At 42.2% G+C, this 18,117-nt stretch overlaps 1 protein-coding gene across 1 annotated transcript in view; it reads right to left on the bottom strand.

Annotated features, from left to right (window-relative positions):
• LOC133968807 (cadherin-18-like) overlaps positions 1 to 18,117 on the bottom strand; it is a 131,062-nt gene that overhangs the window by 39,054 nt on the left and 73,891 nt on the right. Inside the window, exons 6-7 of the mRNA XM_062405019.1 lie at positions 16,071 to 16,324; positions 13,198 to 13,334 (exon numbers count right to left, since the gene is read on the bottom strand). Coding sequence (XP_062261003.1) covers positions 13,198 to 13,334; positions 16,071 to 16,324 — 391 coding nt within the window. The remainder of the gene's footprint in view (positions 1 to 13,197; positions 13,335 to 16,070; positions 16,325 to 18,117) is intronic.

The raw sequence follows: 18,117 nt of genomic DNA, 5'->3' as shown, positions 1-18,117 counted from the left end.
TCGAAATTTGCCGGATTGTTTTTTTTGCTCCTTTAAGTAATAAGGCCCAATCCCATTTCACCCCATGTCTACAACCTTGTTTTCAAGGGTTATCGTGCGCATTGAAACAGAGTCACAGGGGGTAGTGGTTGAAATCTGCACCTACACTACAGGTAGCCATAACATCCTTATTATTCGTAGCTAAAAACCCGAGACGTCGTCAGTAGTCTTTGACGTTAACAGACGAGACAGTTTTGACGGGGATGTCACTGTAATAACATTGCTGAGATATTAAATAAACCAATGCTGTTGTTTGCAGTTACTAAAGTGAAAAACCTATAATATCCAAATAACATTTGTGCTTGTGCAGGTGAATCAAAGGCAAATGAAATTGAAAAGCTTGGCTGCTCTGCATCATTTCACATATGAATCAAAAGCACACAGGATGTTAGCAGTGTTCTGTATGCAACCCTGCCAGGATGCTGTGAAATAAGAGGGGAAGTTAAGTTCGGTGACATCGCTGCTATACGCGGGTTCAATAAAGTGAATAAATCCGTATGAATGGAGAATTGCAGCATTTGTGGGTCTCTCTCCCATCATGATGGTGATTCACAAAGCATTTAGGGAAATTTCCATACCCCTGGGTTTGAAGTGAGGGTCTGAAATATCTTTGTTTTGAGGGCTATAAAGCCCTAACTAAGCCCTTCCCCTTCATCCCAACAGGGATTTACATTTGTAAATCACAAGGTGCCGGAACGCTAAGTACATATGACAGCGCAGGTACGACCAGCACAGGTCCCGGAACATACATAAAACGACACTCAAGACAGCACACACATGCCACTTACAATGCAGTGGGACTTATTTAGGCTATACTACAGTGACGGTATCCGTCTTTGTGTCAGTGATTAATAAAGTGGCATCTTGAGCAAAGGCGACTTCTGTGTCCAGCGGAGAAAACGAACGGAACACACACACACACACACACACACACACACAATTTGTTAAATTGAAGGCAAATTCAAGGGACACTACGGCTCCTTTACGCACACGCTGCGCTGTGAGGTTTTGGGAGCTTCTTTACGCAGACGGATTATTCTAAACCGCAGCAGTTTATAACACGTCATTGAGCTAATATCTACATTTTACAGTCTGGGCTGTTTTACATTATTATTTACACCTGATATGTGTGGATGAATTTTAATGATTTAAATTCCCTCATCCTCTGGTGGAGACATTTACGCACTGAGCCACAGACTGTACATGACGATGTGCATAATTATTTTGGTTCATCTTAGAAGTCTGCATTTGTTATTATTATATGAAATTGTGATGCACTTGTTAAGAAAGCTTTATATATAGCTTATAAGATTCTCTTGTTATTGCGTGGCCACAAATTAGTAATTTATCCACCGATGTCAACAGGGGCTTCATTATTTTCTAGTGATTACATTATATTGTTATATTTTATTTTAATTATTTCTTTAAAAACTTTTTTTAATATTCATATTAATATAATTTAAAAAAAAATCGATACGAGCGGTACCGGATCTGGCAGCAAGAAGTAGGCAAGAGAAAGCATGTTAAGAAGAACAGTTCATGTTCTTCAATATGCTATTCATGTTCAGAAGAACCCATTGAAGTTAAATAACTGTTAATAAGGACATTTGAGAAGTTTGGATTTTTTTTAGCAAAGTTTTTTTTTGTGGAATACCTGATGCGGCCCAGCCTCACCCAGATACTGCCTCCAGTGGCCCCCAGGTAATTTGAGTTTGAGACCCCTGGTTTATGACATTAAAAATAAAACGTATATAATGTAATATAATACTAAAATATGTTTAAGACTAAACTTAACTTGTGCTTCACACTGTCTCACTTTACCCCACAGCATTTGTCCCACTTTACCCCACAGCCAACGTTTGAGAAAAAACAACCTATCCTAGCAATTCAGTCTAATCTTCAGCTAACATCAATCACATGGTTTTATATGTTGGAAGTTCACCAACAGGTATGATATAAGTTTTTCTACCAGAATCTCTGCAGACAACATGCACCACACAAGTTGAAGAGTGACAGTACTTTGTAGAACTGTTTAAAGAAGGCTTAAGGCATAATTCTGAAGAAGCTCCAGAGCTATAAAACAGGCCAAGAAAACAGCCCATTTTTTTTGCCTGTGAGCCAGCACCCAACTAGAATACATTTTCTCCCTTTCTATCTTTAACACCAACATGTCATATGAGATAAAAAATATGTTTGAATTTACCACTGTCTAACCTCTATTCCCAAGATTTATTTCCAATTAGTTCATATGAGGATAGACGTGGAGTACATCTTGAATTCTTAAATTATACGTAAGGTGTCCTTCCTTCATGGGAGGCTTAGTCCTTAGATTAATCCCCACAGACTCAGCATCAGGGTGACTGAGCCACCTGGCATTTATGCATGCCCCCGCTCACTTCATTACTCACACTATTGTGCACTAAAGGGTAGGAGAGAGGGTAATTGGCAAGATGAGAGGGGAGGATCAGACAGAAAGAACTGATGGACTATTCCTCAGATGCATTCAGCACAGACACAATCTATGTGGTGTTGCACAGAGGCCCTGTCACATCTCTAAATGTCAATTCCACAGAATTCCGCAAATTAAAACGCAATATGAGAATGTTCTTTATCAAGCAAACCGACAGAAGGAAATGCCAAATCTAGATAACGTTCCACTAAACCAGCTACTCTCTACAATCTTCATCATCACTGGGGGTATCTGATACAATATCGGATCACAAAATAGGTTTCAACCTTGTCATTGACGATTCCGTACCCATTTCAACATATATGCATTGAGTGCCTTGTTATCATATCATAAAAATGCCCGTCTCACAGCATCTCTCGCTTGGCCCAGCACTGAAATCCTGGTTAATGTTTAGGCCACGTCTCGACTGTAATGTCATCTTGTCTGGCATCCTTAAAAAACTCACACAGAACTGCAGCTCGAATCATTACTGGCTTTAAATCCATTAACAAATATGCCTTCTCAGGCTCCCTGTGACCTATAGACAGACTTTAAAATTCTCCTCCTCACATTCAAACCCCTTCATGGTCTCGCTGCCCATATTGTGCAGATCTTCCAAGACATCCTCACCCCACAATCCGCTTAAGCAGATCTGCTTTCTGTTCCAGATTTTAAACTCGTGAGCATGGTAACAGATATTTCTCCTGTCTGACTTTGAGTTTCTCCACCATTTCACAGCAGCTTGTAAAACTATCAAATGTGTGTTGTGAGAATTGTATTTTTTCTGACTCTCACAATTTTCCCATTTTTTTCCCCAAAATATAAATAACTCTATGAAGAAACCATGGACTTTAGGGAGTTGATTTTCCAAATGGAAAAGAAAAGGGGCCAAAGGATATTTTAAAAGAATTTCTCATAATTTCAAAAATCTTGATATTTGACAAAGAAACGACTTACGTGTTACATAACACCATACAGTTACTGTCAAAGCTATTAACCGTAGTTAGATCCCTGCATTTTTACAGAGTTTAAAAGTTAGACATTTAACAAATTGGGAATCCACTTCCCAAAAATAACTTAGAAATCTGACAGAGAATTAAAAAGATACCACTTAGTCATCTGCACATTTCAGTTACCCCTCTGATACACAAGCTATGCAAACCCCTTCTAAGGCACAACATGGGTCAAAAATGTCCCGTATTGACCTACGATGTTATTTCATCATAAGTGTTTCTTGCTATACTTTTGTAATCAAATCAATTTATTCCATCATTTAATATTCAAAGTATTCATTAAATATCTTTTATGTAACTAAAATATTTTTTTTATTTTTACATCAAGTTTACACACATGGGTAAGTGTGTGATAAGTGTGATAAAAAAAACAAAAAAACTAAAAATGTTTTCAAAATTATTATTTTAGCAATGATTTGGACCAAAGAAACCAATAAAGGCCATGAATTATACTTTGTCGACGCATCTCCACTCTTTTTCTTTTGCTGCTGCTGCTGCTCTTCGTCCCTCTAAATTGGCGCATCTCAGAACCTCCTCGATGATGTTGTCACTAATAAATAAATCCCAGGCATCTTTCGGTGAAACTGTTGTTGAACCAGATGCAGATCCTGGGCAGCTCCTCAGGATGGTGTTGCTTCTTGCTCTGCCCTGAGTGGGGGGATGCTCATTCCAGTAAGAACCCTTTTTACTCATTCTATTGGCCTGGGCTGAGTTTCCTCTTAAGAGGACTCATCCGACGAGTCTTCAATCTCATCCAAGGAGTCTTCTTCATCTAGGAGAGCTGGATTTCTAGACACGCCCACAACTCCAGCTTGACCCTGTGGCACATATTCTAGGTCATCAGCATCAAAGATGTCAGACTCTGAATCAGCATCAAGAATTGCTTCACCTTCCTCCTGTTCTTCATTTAGCATCTCTATGACCTGTTTAGCTGTAAATCTGGAATGACCATGACGAGCCATACTGGCACTATGGCTAAAAAAATCTAAATAATATTTTCAACTATTAGTTGATAAAGTATACAGTATACAGAATACTGTTCTATTTCAAGTTGTATTTTGTTGACATAGCTGACATTAGCTAACATAGCTAATAATATTGAACATATTTCTCTTTTTCACCAAATGTTCATTGGGAAGTAATGTTCAAATGTTATGTGCAGTTATCTTTTCACAAGATATCAAATATTTTTAATATAAGCTGTTTTTAAGAGCCACAATTACAATGTACAATTTACAACCAATCCAAAACTGAGTTGTAAATTGTATGGGGTTGATAATCAAAAATAATCCCCATAATGCACATTCATCAGACACAGAGCAACATCAGTTGCTAAAGGCTCATCTGCGTTCACCAGCTAGAAGCTAACTTTGCTTGCTGTAGTGCGAATATACACATTTTTCTCTATAATCCACAAAAACATGCATTTGTGGAAAATGGCACTCATGTTATGAAGAATATTAGAAAGTTCCTTTACACTTCTATGCAGTAGGTCCTTCTAACGTGTAGAGCTGATGGGAAACAAACAGTTGTTGATAATTAAATGCTGTTACATAAAGCTGTCACTTTAATCAGGTGGTTTTCACATTACACAGCCATTTGATCTGATGCTTTTGAAGTAGAAAAAAGAAATTGTCAGAAACACACCATGATATGGTTCATTTTGTGAAATCTCAGTTTTACCCTGGATTTTACTTTGTTCTTTTTTCCAGTCAACGCTAAAAGCATTCTACTTGTCTTTTCTGCAGGGAGCAGGCGTAAATAGAGCATTGCAAGTGTTTAAAAGTGAAAGTAGAATGACCAAAGGCTGGAACTGGTCTTTTTTTTATTTCATTCATAACATTCAACAGAAACTCCTGCAAAAACAAGATACAATAAATCAATGTAACCTCGATAGGAGAAACAAGTTAGATCTGCAAAAAAAATGCAACACACTCAAACAAACAACTTGAGGCGTGCTGGGATCATCAATACACTGCCCCGTTTACACAAGTTCTTATTACCAATGTGAAATGTTTGTGACGGTGCGTACGGCGACCGTCACGGCATTAGTGCACTGCCCGTTTACATGAATCATTATTAGGTTAACTTTGTGTTGCATGTCTTGTCCGTTTACCGTGTTTGTTTAACCCATCCATTTTCATACAAACCTCCGTGCATAATCCAAAAGCTTACTTCCATCATTACACCGCTACAGTTTAAATACCTTTTTACCCGTCAGTTTTCTGTTAAGACAGCTTCTCTCTGATCACCCGTGATCAGTTTACCAAATTAATCTCAGGTTCTAAACCAACAACCTGTATCTTAGATCCCATTCCTACCAACTTACTTAAAGACATTCTGCCCCTAATTGATAGTTCGTTACTTAACATTATCAATCTGTCATTATCATCAGGTTATGTACCACAGTCTTTTAAAATAGCTGTCATCAAACCCCTACTCAAAAAACCCACCCTAGACCCAGAGGTTTTAGCCAATTACAGACCAATATCTAACCTCTCCTTCATTTCTAAAATCTTAGAAAAAGTGGTAGCCAATCAGCTGTGTGAGTTTCTCCAGGAAAATAATATATATGAAGACTTTCAATCGGGGTTTAGAGCCAATCACAGTACAGAGACAGCCTTGGCAAAAGTCACTAATGACCTTTTAATAGCCTCAGATCAGGGACTTGTGTCTGTCCTCGTTCTGTTAGATCTCAGTGCAGCATTCGACACAATTGACCATCAAATTTTATTACAAAGACTAAAACAGTTAATTAACATTAATGGAACTGCCCTTAACTGGTTTAAATCGTATTTTTCTGATCGCTCCCAATTTGTGCAAATTAATGATGAGTCATCTGTGCGCACCAAAGTTAATCATGGTGTTCCACAGGGCTCTGTGCTCGGCCCAATTTTATTCTCATTATATATGCTTCCACTAGGAAACATTATCAGGACACACTCGGTAAATTTCCACTGCTATGCGGATGACACCCAGTTATATTTGTCAATAAAACCTGAACAAAGTAATCAATTAACTAAACTTCGAACATGTCTCAAGGACATAAAAACCTGGATGACCCGCAATTTTCTCTTATTAAACTCAGACAAAACAGAGGTTATAATACTTGGCCCCAAACACCTTAGAGATGCATTATCTAATGATATAGCTGCGCTAGACGACATTGCCCTTGCTTCCAATGAAACAGTCAGGAACTTGGGAGTGATCTTCGATCCTGATTTATCCTTTAATAGTCACTTAAAACAAATTTCTAGGACCGCTTTTTTCCACTTGCGTAATATTTCAAAAATTAGACATGTCCTTTCACAAAAAGATGCAGAAAAACTAGTCCACGCCTTTGTTACATCGAGACTGGACTATTGTAATTCATTATTATCAGGCTCCAGCAGGAAGTCGTTAAAGACTCTACAGCTTGTCCAAAATGCTGCAGCACGTGTCCTGACGAGAACAAAGAGAAGAGAGCACATTTCTCCAATATTAGCATCGCTACACTGGCTTCCAGTTAAATCTAGAATAGAATTTAAAATTCTCCTCCTCACCTTCAAGGCCCTTAATAATATAGCGCCTTTATACCTTAAAGAGCTGTTAATACCTTATAAACCCACTAGAGCACTCCGCTCCCAGAATTCAAGCCTACTTGTCGTCCCTAAATTCTCTAAAAGTAGAGTAGGAGCCAGAGCTTTTAGCCATCAAGCCCCTCGGCTGTGGAATAATCTACCACTTTCAGTTCGGGAGGCAGTCACCATCTGTTCGTTTAAAAGTAGGCTCAAAACCTTCCTTTTTGATAAAGCTTATAGTTAGAGCTAATTAGTGCGCCAGAACGTTACTTGTTCTATTTTATGACACATGACACACGGAGCTTCTCTTTCCAGCTTCTCCTTCCTCTTCTCCATCCCTATCCCCCTTCCCCGGAATCCCTTTGCTTTATCACCCGCAGATCCAGGGCCTCTGTGGCCGCACCATGGATTACGGTTTGTGGATCGCGCACCGGGGGTCGCGGTGTTGGATCCAGTGTGGCGGATTCTGAGTCATGTGGGCTGATCGTGGTGCTGGTGGCGGACCCTGTGTCGCGTTGGCATTGGGCACGGGCGGTGGACCAGGACCGCAGTGGTGGCTTGTGATGAGTCCTCCTGGTGGGCGGCGGTGGACGGTGACTGAGGACTGAAGTGGCGTCTGGTCTGGATGGTGGATCGTGGTCTAGATGGTTGCTGAGCATGGACTGTGCTTCATCAATGCTGCTAGAGACTTTGATTATTGATGATGTTCTCCTGCACGTGGCATCTATTGCACTTCTGTCCGTCCTGGGAGAGGGATCCCTCACATGTGGCTCTCTCTGAGGTTTCTACATATTTTTACCCTGTTAAAAGGGTTTTTTGTAGTTTTTCCTTACTCTTGCTGAGGGTTAAGGACAGAGGATGTCACACCCTGTTAAAGCCCTATGAGATGAATTGTAATTTGTGAATATGGGCTATACAAATAAAATTTGATTGATTGATTGATTAAAATCATCACACCATTCAAAGTCTTGTATTATAAATGTTCCGTTTATTTAGTTTTAAATCTTACATTATTCAATTATACACAGCATACGTTTTACCGTGGTTCCGCGTCGCGTCTGTTTTCGTTTGTGTTGAAAGCGAGCAGACCGCGACACGGAAGTAAATAGGCGTTCGACTTCCGGGTTAGCCGGAAGTGAACCAGCGGAATATTTTATTTTTGTTAATGCGGTATATTATTAATTGGCTATGCCTTCATGGAGCAATGGTATGAGAGATATGTTGTAAAAGTGTTTTCCAGTCATAAAGATTTTTTGAGATAAGCTGTTAAAGTTTTGGGGATTGTTTACCTGTGACACCCCTGTGTTTGATTGTATGTTGTATGTACTTCCATCATTACACCGCTACAGTTTAAATACCTTTTTACCCGTCAGTTTTCTGTTAAAATCATCACACCATTCAAAGTCTTGTATTATAAATGTTCCGGGCAGTGTATTGCTGCCGTGACGGTCGCCGTGCGCACCGTCACACACCCCCCCCCCCCCCCTTAAGATAGAGCGTCCATGTCATGGCGCGAAAGGAAGTCCGCAATAATATTGTCCTTGCCAGCCTTGTACTTCACAGTAAACTTGTAGGGCTGCAACGACAGGTGCCAACGGGTAATCCTTGAATTAAAATCCCTCATGATATGTCACCACTGTGGTCAGCAGGGCCACATTAGACCCCATTGCCCTGTGATGAAAGCCACTGATTCAAGACTCTGTTATCCCTCGGGCCCTAGTAAACATATAGCATTCACTGATGTAACTGTCCCCGTCAGGATAGGAGGCAAAACGCTGCAGGGTTTGGTTGACTCTGGTAGTAGTCAATCTTTTGTTCTTAGATCTTGTTTAAAGTCTAATTATCAGCCAGTTGGTAGCGTGAGGGTCCGCTGCATCCATGGAGATGAGTCTGTGCATCAGACTAGCGAGGTCCCCATTGTAATCAGCGGTCAAAAGTATTTGCTTACTGTAGGGCTCTTAGATAAGTGTCCCTATCCTGTGATTCTAGGCCAGGATGTGCCAATCTTAACCGAGTTGTTGCAAAAGGTTAACACAGCTTCTGGTTATGTTTTAACGAGGGCACAGGCCAGTAAGAAAGCAGAACAAGATTATTTAGCAGAGTTACCATATAGTCGCCAAGGTGGCAAATATAGAAAATCCAAGGCAGAGAAGCGTAGAGCTAAAGTGGCAGGTACACAATTGCCAGAGAGTCTTTCCCTACCACCACTGGAGGGCAGTGAAGTCCTTGTGCCAGATTTTGGTGAATTACAGCAGGAAGACCCTACCCTTAGCTCTAGCTTCGCCTCGGTGAAAACCCCAGATGAGGCTAGGGAAGCCATAAATGAGGGAGGTGTTTGTTTCGTAATGCATAATGGGAAACTGTACAGGGAGAGTGCAGACAAGGAACAGTTGGTGGTTCCAGAGGCTCTGAGAGGCAGAGTATTACATCTTGGGCATAGCATTCCGTGGGCAGGACACTTAGGCAAAGAAAAGTCTGAGAAAAGAATTGTCAACAGGTTTTACTGGCCTGGTTTTCAGAGGGACATAGCAGAATACTGCAGGTCATGTCCGGAGTGCCAATTAGCTGCTCGCTCGCATAGAGGCTTGAAAGCGCCTCTCATCAGTCACCCCATTATAGACGTGCCCTTCAGTCGCATAGCCATGGATGTAGTTGGTCCCCTAGAAAGAAGTAGGGCGGGCCACCGGTATATTCTAGTTATATGTGATTATGCAACACGTTACCCTGAAGCTTTTCCCCTCAGAAATACAAAAGCTAGGCAAGTAGCCAACTGCTTAATTCAACTATTCTCCCGTGTGGGGATCCCCAAAGAGGTCTTGACAGACCAGGGCACCAACTTCACTAGTAGGTCTCTGAAGCAGGTGTACTCCATGTTAGGGATCCGGGGTATCAGAACCACACCCTATCATCCACAGACTGACGGCTTGGTTGAAAGATTCAATCAAACCCTGAAGTCAATGCTAAGGAAATTTGTGTCTGACTCGGGGGCTGACTGGGATCAGTGGCTCCCCTATCTGCTCTTCTTCTACAGAGAGGTACCGCAGGCATCCACCGGGTTCTCCCCCTTCGAGCTCTTGTACGGCTCTTGTACGGTGAGAGGCCCGCTTGACATTCTCCGTGAGAGCTGGGAGGGGGACGCTCCTCACCAGCCGGTAAACATCATGAGCTATGTCCTAAAGATGCGGGAGAAGATGGACCAGCTGAGCTCCATGGCACATGACCACCTAGCCAAGGCGCAGACACGACAAAAGACATGGTATGACCAGACTGCACGCAGCCGCTCTTTTAATCCTGGAGAGAAAGTGCTGCTGCTGCTACCTTCATCTGAGAGCAGTCTGTTGGCTAAGTGGCAAGGTACCTATGAAGTGCTTAGCAAGGCCAGCGAAGTAACCTACGAAATTGCCATGCCGGACAGACGTCGCTCAAAGCACCTCTACCATGTCAACCTACTGAAGCGATGGACAGACCGTCCGGCGGCCGTCCAAAACCAGCTGTGGGCGTGGACCGTGGTACAGGAGGAAGAACCAGAGGAGTTGTATTTTCCTACAGCTGGTGGTGAGTCTACCTACCCCTCCGTCACCCACCTGACACCGGAACAGCAGGAGGACCTGCTGAGCATCATCCCCAGAGGCCTGTTCCGAGACAAGCCAGGGCGGACCGAGGTGATCACCCATGACATCCAGCTCACGTCTCCAGGTCCCATCCGGCAGACCGCTACCAGGGTTCCAGCGCGTCTGATATCTACGCTGAAGCAAGAGGTACAGGCCATGCTGGAGATGGGGGTGATGAGCCTTCGCGCAGTGAGTGGTGCAGTCCAGTGGTCCTGGTTCCAAAAAAGGATGGCGGGCTCCGCTTTTGTATTGACTTTTCAAAGCTGAACAGCATATCAACATTTGACCCCTATCCCATGCCCCGTGTGGACGAGATGGTGGAGCGCTTGGGAGGGCAAAGTTCCTCAGCACTTTGGACCTGTGTAAGGGGTACTGGCAGTTGCCACTCTCCTCCCTTCCGAGCTCCATCAGGTCTGTACCAGTTCTGGGTCATTCCCTTTGGTCTTCATGGCACCGCAGCAAGCTTCCAGCGTCTCATGGATGAGGTGCTGAGGGGTGCTGAGGACTACGCCGCGGCCTATATTGATGACGTCATTATACATAGTTCCTCCTGGGTGGAGCATCTTCATCACCTTCGCGATGTCTTCCGGCGGATCCATCGAGCAGGGCTGGTGGTGAACGCCAGCAAGTGCCGGCTCGCCAGGTCGGAGGTCTGTTACCTGGGCTACAGCCTGGGTGGTGGCACTATACGACCGCAAATCGGCAAGGTGGACGCCATCCGCGATTCTCAGCCGCCCTCTACTAAAAAGGGGGTGAGGTCTTTCCTGGGGTTAGTCGGTTGGTATCGACGGTTCATCCCTGACTTCTCCAGCCGGGCTGCACCCTTGACGGACCTAACTCGCAAGACCAGTCCCAACAAGGTGGTTTGGACAGCTGAGTGTGAAACTGCTTTTCAAGACTTGAAGGAAAGCATGTGTCTTGATCCTGTGCTCCAGAGCCCAGACTTTTCCTTGCCCTTTACAGTACAGACAGACGCCTCAGGCCTTGGCCTTGGGGCAGTGTTGTTGCAGGGTGAGGGAGAGGACAGAAGACCAGTGCAGTACGTGAGCCGTAAACTGTTCCCTCGTGAGACTCGCTACTCCACTGTGGAGAAAGAGGCTCTGGCTATTAAGTGGGCCATTGACACTCTTAAATACTATTTGGTGGGCAAGACTTTGTCCTTGAGACGGACCATAGGGCCCTGCAGTGGCTCCATCGCATGAGGGATTTTAATTCAAGGATTACCCGTTGGCACATGTTGTTGCAGCCCTACAAGTTTACTGTGAAGTACAAGGCTGGCAAGGACAATATTATTGCGGACTTCCTTTCGCGCCATGACATGGACGCTCTATCTTAAGGGGGGGGGGGGGGTGTGTGACGGTGCGCACGGCGACCGTCACGGCAGCAATACACTGCCCCGTTTACACGAGTTATTATTACCAATGTGAAATGTTTGTGACGGTGCGCACGGCGACCGTCACGGCATTAGTGCACTGCCCGTTTACATGAATCATTATTAGGTTAACTTTGTGTTGCATGTCTTGTCCGTTTACCGTGTTTGTTTAACCCATCCATTTTCATACAAACCTCCGTGCATAATCCAAAAGCTTACTTCCATCATTACACCGCTACAGTTTAAATACCTGTTAAAATCATCACACCATTCAAAGTCTTGTATTATAAATGTCCCGTTATTTAGTTTTAAATCTTACATTATTCAACTATACACAGCATACGTTTTACCGTGGTTCCGCGTCGCGTCTGTGTTCGTTTGTGTTGAAAGCGAGCAGACCGCGACGCGGAAGTAAATAGGCGTTCGACTTCCGGGTTAGCCGGAAGTGAACCAGCGGACTATTTTATTTTTGTTAATGCGGTATATTATTAATTGGCTATGATCCTTCATGGAGCAATGGTATGAGAGATATGTTGTAAAAGTGTTTTCCAGTCATAAAGATTTTTTGAGATAAGCTGTTAAAGTTTTGGGGATTGTTTACCTGTGACACCCCTGTGTTTGATTGTATGTTGGATTGTTCCAACTGTGGGGGCGAGGTTAGATCGCATATAAGACTGTGGGTTCAGTCTGTAGGGGAGGCAGCGAAGGTAAGGACGTAAGTCTGAGAGCTCACCTGGGAAGTGTAATGCTGAGAAGTATATTGATATTTGTATTGTATTGGGCCCACGTGCCGCTTTATTTTCTTATTTGCAAGTGTTTGTTTTTTCTTGCTCTTTTTTTTTATTAATAATATATTTCCTAGTTAATTCTGCCTTGTCGGCCTTAATATGGGACAATAAATAATCCCATTTTTACATCTTCATCGCTGAGTCTTCCTGAGAGTTCTTTTTTCCACCACGCTCAAGCCACTCATTTACATCCCTTGAACAGATCACTTTAAGGACACATGCAGTGAAGTAGGGATGAATAGCTTGATGGAGAGATCACTGTTTGAAAGCTGGAGGGAGAAATAAATGGGTGTCCTGCTGGTGGATGGTTATACAGAGAAAACAGTGTAACAGTTTGATGTTGTGTGCTGTTGCTGTGAACTTACCAACTTCTGCAGCCATCACCGTGATGTTATGCCATGCCCTTTCTTCCCGGTCCAGAACCCCAGTGGTCCTGATGATGCCGCTGTTCACCCCAATGGTGAAAAACAAAGGTCTATCCTCTTCATTGTCTATAAAGTACCTTTGATAGAGAAGATCAAATGGAGCTGTTTTTAAATACAAAACTTTTGAGATCATAAGATAACACAGGAGACATTACCACATGATCCTCTTGCGAGGAGAGTTCCACAGAAAGCCGTCAACACCAATTCATTGATGGAGGTTATGAATTTTGAAGCCCTGTCTTTTTGACATAACATGTTAAAGCTTTACATCACTGGTTCTTGCTGTTTAAGCCTCTGAAAGACCTGAGGGTCAACATGTAATATACCCACCACTGGCATGCCAACATGGCAGCCAGGGCAGATGATCTCTGAACGTACAGTCTGATGTTTTTAAGCTGGAGTGACAGCAGCATTTTTTTTTTTTACTTTTGAACGTTGATGATCAAACCTTGGCTCAGTGATGGGTTACTGGTAATTGCTAGCATGTCAAGCTGCCCTTGACTCAGTGTGCACCATTTTGAAATCAATTTTATTGCACATAATTATAGACATGTGTGCAGATGTGTGTAGCAAGTATATGGGCAGTAGGTAAAAAAGAAAATAACACGGATTCATCATCTGTGTAAAGTGCAGTAAGTGTAAAGGTTTGACCCGCAATATTCTTACACAGTGCAGCTGCTTTAAGGGCAAGTTCAGAATGGAAGTTGTGTGGTATGTGGGCAGAGAGAAAGAGAGAGAGGGGGGGAGGGGGATGGTGAGGCTGGTGAGTAGAGTGACAAGTTACTTGTACAGTTTTGAACTAGTAGTTGGAATTTATGCACAGTTTATGCTATTTGTCAGTAAGTAAATGCTAAGACTCCTCATGACCCAAACCAAGTTCCTGTACTCTCTGTCAGATGCCCTGCTCTGTCTCATTGCTTTCTTGTATCATGGATAGGTCAAGTCTAGCCATAAAAACGGAAGATGAGTTACAGTTTAATTTACTTGCTTACAACTGCTACTTATTGAAAAAAGTTTTCAAACACCCTTGGAAATAGAGGGATGGTGTGAGGGGTTTCAGTTGGCGTCAATATGTAACTTCACTGCAAGACGTCACTAAATGCTCCACCCTGGACCCTTAAGTCCAAAGAATATTTTGATCAGAAATGTATTTAAATTTAGGTAGATAACCTTGGGGAAGTGTTAATCAAATTTAAGAGGGGAAAACTGTTATAAATATATGTATGTATTATATACATAGTCATGGTACTGCTGCACCAAGGAACTCACAGGTTGTTTGTGTCTATGCTGTGATATGACCCAGAGGAGCTGCTCCTGATGTAGTGCCTATAAAGATCCTCCACCCTCCTAACACTGTTGCACTTTATATTTCCCCACCTGACTTCCTCTCTTGTTCCCACCATGATAACTACAGTCACTAGAGGTAGCCTGATCATAAAATGCAACTACAGGTCGTGTTAAGCTGCTTGCTGAGAATGATCATTACAGTGGATGTGCATAGTCTACTTTATTGAAGTCACAAGTATTGCCAATGCATAGCTGTACGGAATAACCTGCATTTGATGACTGTGTTACAGGTAGAGCATCTCCTTTGTTACTCTTCTGCAAGTCTCAAATTCTTGTAAAATGTAGGTTCCAAGTCTTGCTGTACTTTGAAGGGAATTGAAAGGGATTGAAATCATGAATCCTAAACTTGAAAAATTGTTATTTGAACAAGTATTAAACAATTTTGGCCGTATCTTCCAGCCCTATTTCCAATGATTATAAAGCTGATGATACAACAGGATTTTCATCATGAATTCCCTTTAACATCCTGGATGCAGTGAGCATTCGTGGTGACATGTTTTTCATCGTGAATGTTAGAATGAATGGGAATGTGATTTGTAGTAGTAAGTGATTGGTTGCTGAGCTGAGAAAAAGTGCAGTATAAATGCATTCCATTTACATTTTATCACTTTTTTTTTATAAGAATGTGCCTACAGCTACCACTACAGACGACATTTACTACCACACAACAGCATTGCTTTTTTACTTTGTCATATTGGCTGTTTTTTAAGGAGTTGACCTATCCCTGGTTAAGAGATATTTCAACCATAGTTTGGTTAGGAGAGATGGTATGAATGGCTACTGTAAGGCAACTTGACAGCCTGTTCAAGGTTATGAAAAGACCGGTTATAGTTATAAAACTCAGGAGTGCTACATCCCATCAGTCACCTTTATCTCCACACCTTTACAGTCCACATTGCTATATGTCGACTGTACACAGGGAACACTACCTCCTGTAACGGCACTGAGCACTGGGATGGACTGTAAATTGTAGAAATACTTTTTGTGTCAACAACTCCAATGTGATGGCCCTGGAATAAAACTCTGTTTACAACTGCAGCTCCTGCCCAGGACAACTCCCAAGTGCCAAAACACTAGGCTACAAATCCAAATAAGATCAGGCCCAATGCACACCAGCATCACTTAGCTACAGAAAGAGAGCATAAAACTACAGGTGAATGTTTGGTCTTGGCCTGTGGCCATTGTTCACCTGCGAGTTAGCACAGACTGAGCCACAGTCATTATCATAACACACTGTTCCTTCTGCTTGCCGCTTCTGAGGGGGCGGGGGATGAGAGGAAGCCCCACTGGGCACTTGGTCCTTTGCCAAAACAGAAACAAGAAATGGAGTATTTACAGAGTGGTGGAATACTTCGGTGAACCTGAAGCCTGTTTTCTTGTTGGGACCCCTGGACTCCAAATTATTCAAGACATACACACGGGAAAACACTTGCACGCACTTCATGTCTCCTACTGTTTCCTTTTACCTGACAGCGCTGTTGGTGCTGTCCGGGTCCACGGCAGTCACAGTGCCAACCTGGGTGCCGGCAGGTGAGTTTTCATACACATCCATAATGTAGTAATCCATGGAGAAGACAGGAGGCTCATCCACATCTCCCACAATGACTCGCAGCGATGTAGAATCCTTAAATGGTCCCAAGTGGGAGAAGCGGGAGTCTGGATGTGTGTTGGAGCCTTCAATATTGAGCGTGTGCACTTTTCTCTTCTCATAGTTCAGAGGCTGCAGGGGAAACCGAAAACATATTAATCACACAGAGGACACATTTCACAGAAGAGATAATGTAGAAATTACACAAACCAGTCTGGTTTCTAAGCCTACACCGGCCATGCAAAGACTGGTTTAGATTGGTTTCATTAGTACAGATGGACACGTTAATGAAATGTTTTTTTTTACTCCACATTCAGATTTCAACTGCTTTCACTCGAAACCCTGCGCTAACTCAAAAAGTGTGTTCAGATGTTTTGCTGCTTGAAAGATTTCCTGCGTTCCAGCTTCAGCAGGACGACATCATTTGCTCTTGAATTTTTTTATACTTTAGCAAAACACCGGTTTCCAGTAAGTGTACTTCAAGGTAACAAAGAAAAACAACACCTTCATGGAGCAGGAGATTGAGGGTCGGACAATTTCACTCTACCTGGCATTCTTGGTTGGACAATTTTGACAGCATTGTTGCACAAAAAAATCCAAGCACAGAAGACGCCATTCAAGAGCAAAGCAGAAATCTGAGAGCAGAAGTTTAACGTGCGCACAGAAGCATGATGAGCATGAGGAGAAGAGTTAAAGCCTGTCCAAGCAACAAGATGTCAAGAATTCAAACGCATTTAAAAAAAAACAAAAAAAAAACCTCTTCATATAATGAGAAAAAGTTATGTGAACAATATATAAGAAAAACAGCTTTGTTCCTCCCTTGAATTTGCTACGATGATGAGTAAACTTCACAGAGCTTTTCTGTGAAGAAACTTTATTCTGTAGACTCATTTTTTTACTTTTGGACTGAAAATACTTGAAATTCTTTGCAGCAACCCACAAAAATAATCTTGTTTCATAAAAAAGTTTGATGTCCCCAGGTTACAAAGTGTTGCTGACAAAAGCAAACATTAAACTGGGCGAAAAAGTGAAAACAATTATGGACTCTTCCTTTTTCTTTCTCTGTTCCAAAGTTTGAACAGCTGGAAAACAAGTACAAAGAAAAGAAAAAACACTTTTTTCCTGTGGCTGTGAAAATCCACAGGACAGGTTCCTCCTCTTGTTAAAGTTCAAAAGCTACCGAGGATAATCCGACACAGTCAAAGAAACTGTCTCTGCAAATCCACACATGCCAGGCTCTCGAACTGTATCATTTTCTGCCCAGTCAGTATTTATTGAAAAGAAGTAAAGTTTAAAGTGAATAAAAAATACAAATTTGAGGCCACTTGCACTTAAATTAAATGTTGTTGTCTCCAATATGAGAAGCTCACTCATTGCCCAGCCCATGTGACTCAGAATGTGAAATCATCAATTATTTTCTATTTCTGACAAGGAGGTTATGTCTTTCTCTTTCAGTTTTGTTATAAGTCAGCAGAATTATACAAAAACTGGATGGACTGTTATGAAACTTGCAGGGAGGATTGGGTAAAGGTCGGGAAAGAACCCATAAAACATTGGTGCAGATCCGGATGAGCTCCAGGATGTAATGATCATGACAAATATCAGGCATGTTTAGTGAACTCATATTTATGTGTGTGGAATATGGTGTAGATCAAAATAAAAATCCAGATCTTGTGTGTTAAATGTGGTTTCATAAGGTGGCTGTTGGGCCATGTAGGAGTTATAAACTCTACTGAGTGCAGTTCTAGTTGGTGTTTTGTACAGTAACTTACTAAAGTTTTGTTTTTTGCTAAAAAATAAAAAAAAAGGCAAATTGAGAGAAGATTAGATTTTCCCATTTAGTTTTATGTCTTTATGTTTTGGAAGATGCGTCATAAAACTGCAGTGGCGCTGTGATTCAGGACCATGCTGAGAGTCATCTCTAC

This window comes from Platichthys flesus, chromosome 14, assembly GCF_949316205.1.
Source record: "Platichthys flesus chromosome 14, fPlaFle2.1, whole genome shotgun sequence".
In the NCBI taxonomy this organism is placed as follows: domain Eukaryota; kingdom Metazoa; phylum Chordata; class Actinopteri; order Pleuronectiformes; family Pleuronectidae; genus Platichthys; species Platichthys flesus.
The sequence above is the reverse complement of the archived record's forward strand: the minus strand, read 5'-3'. Positions and strand labels throughout refer to the sequence as shown.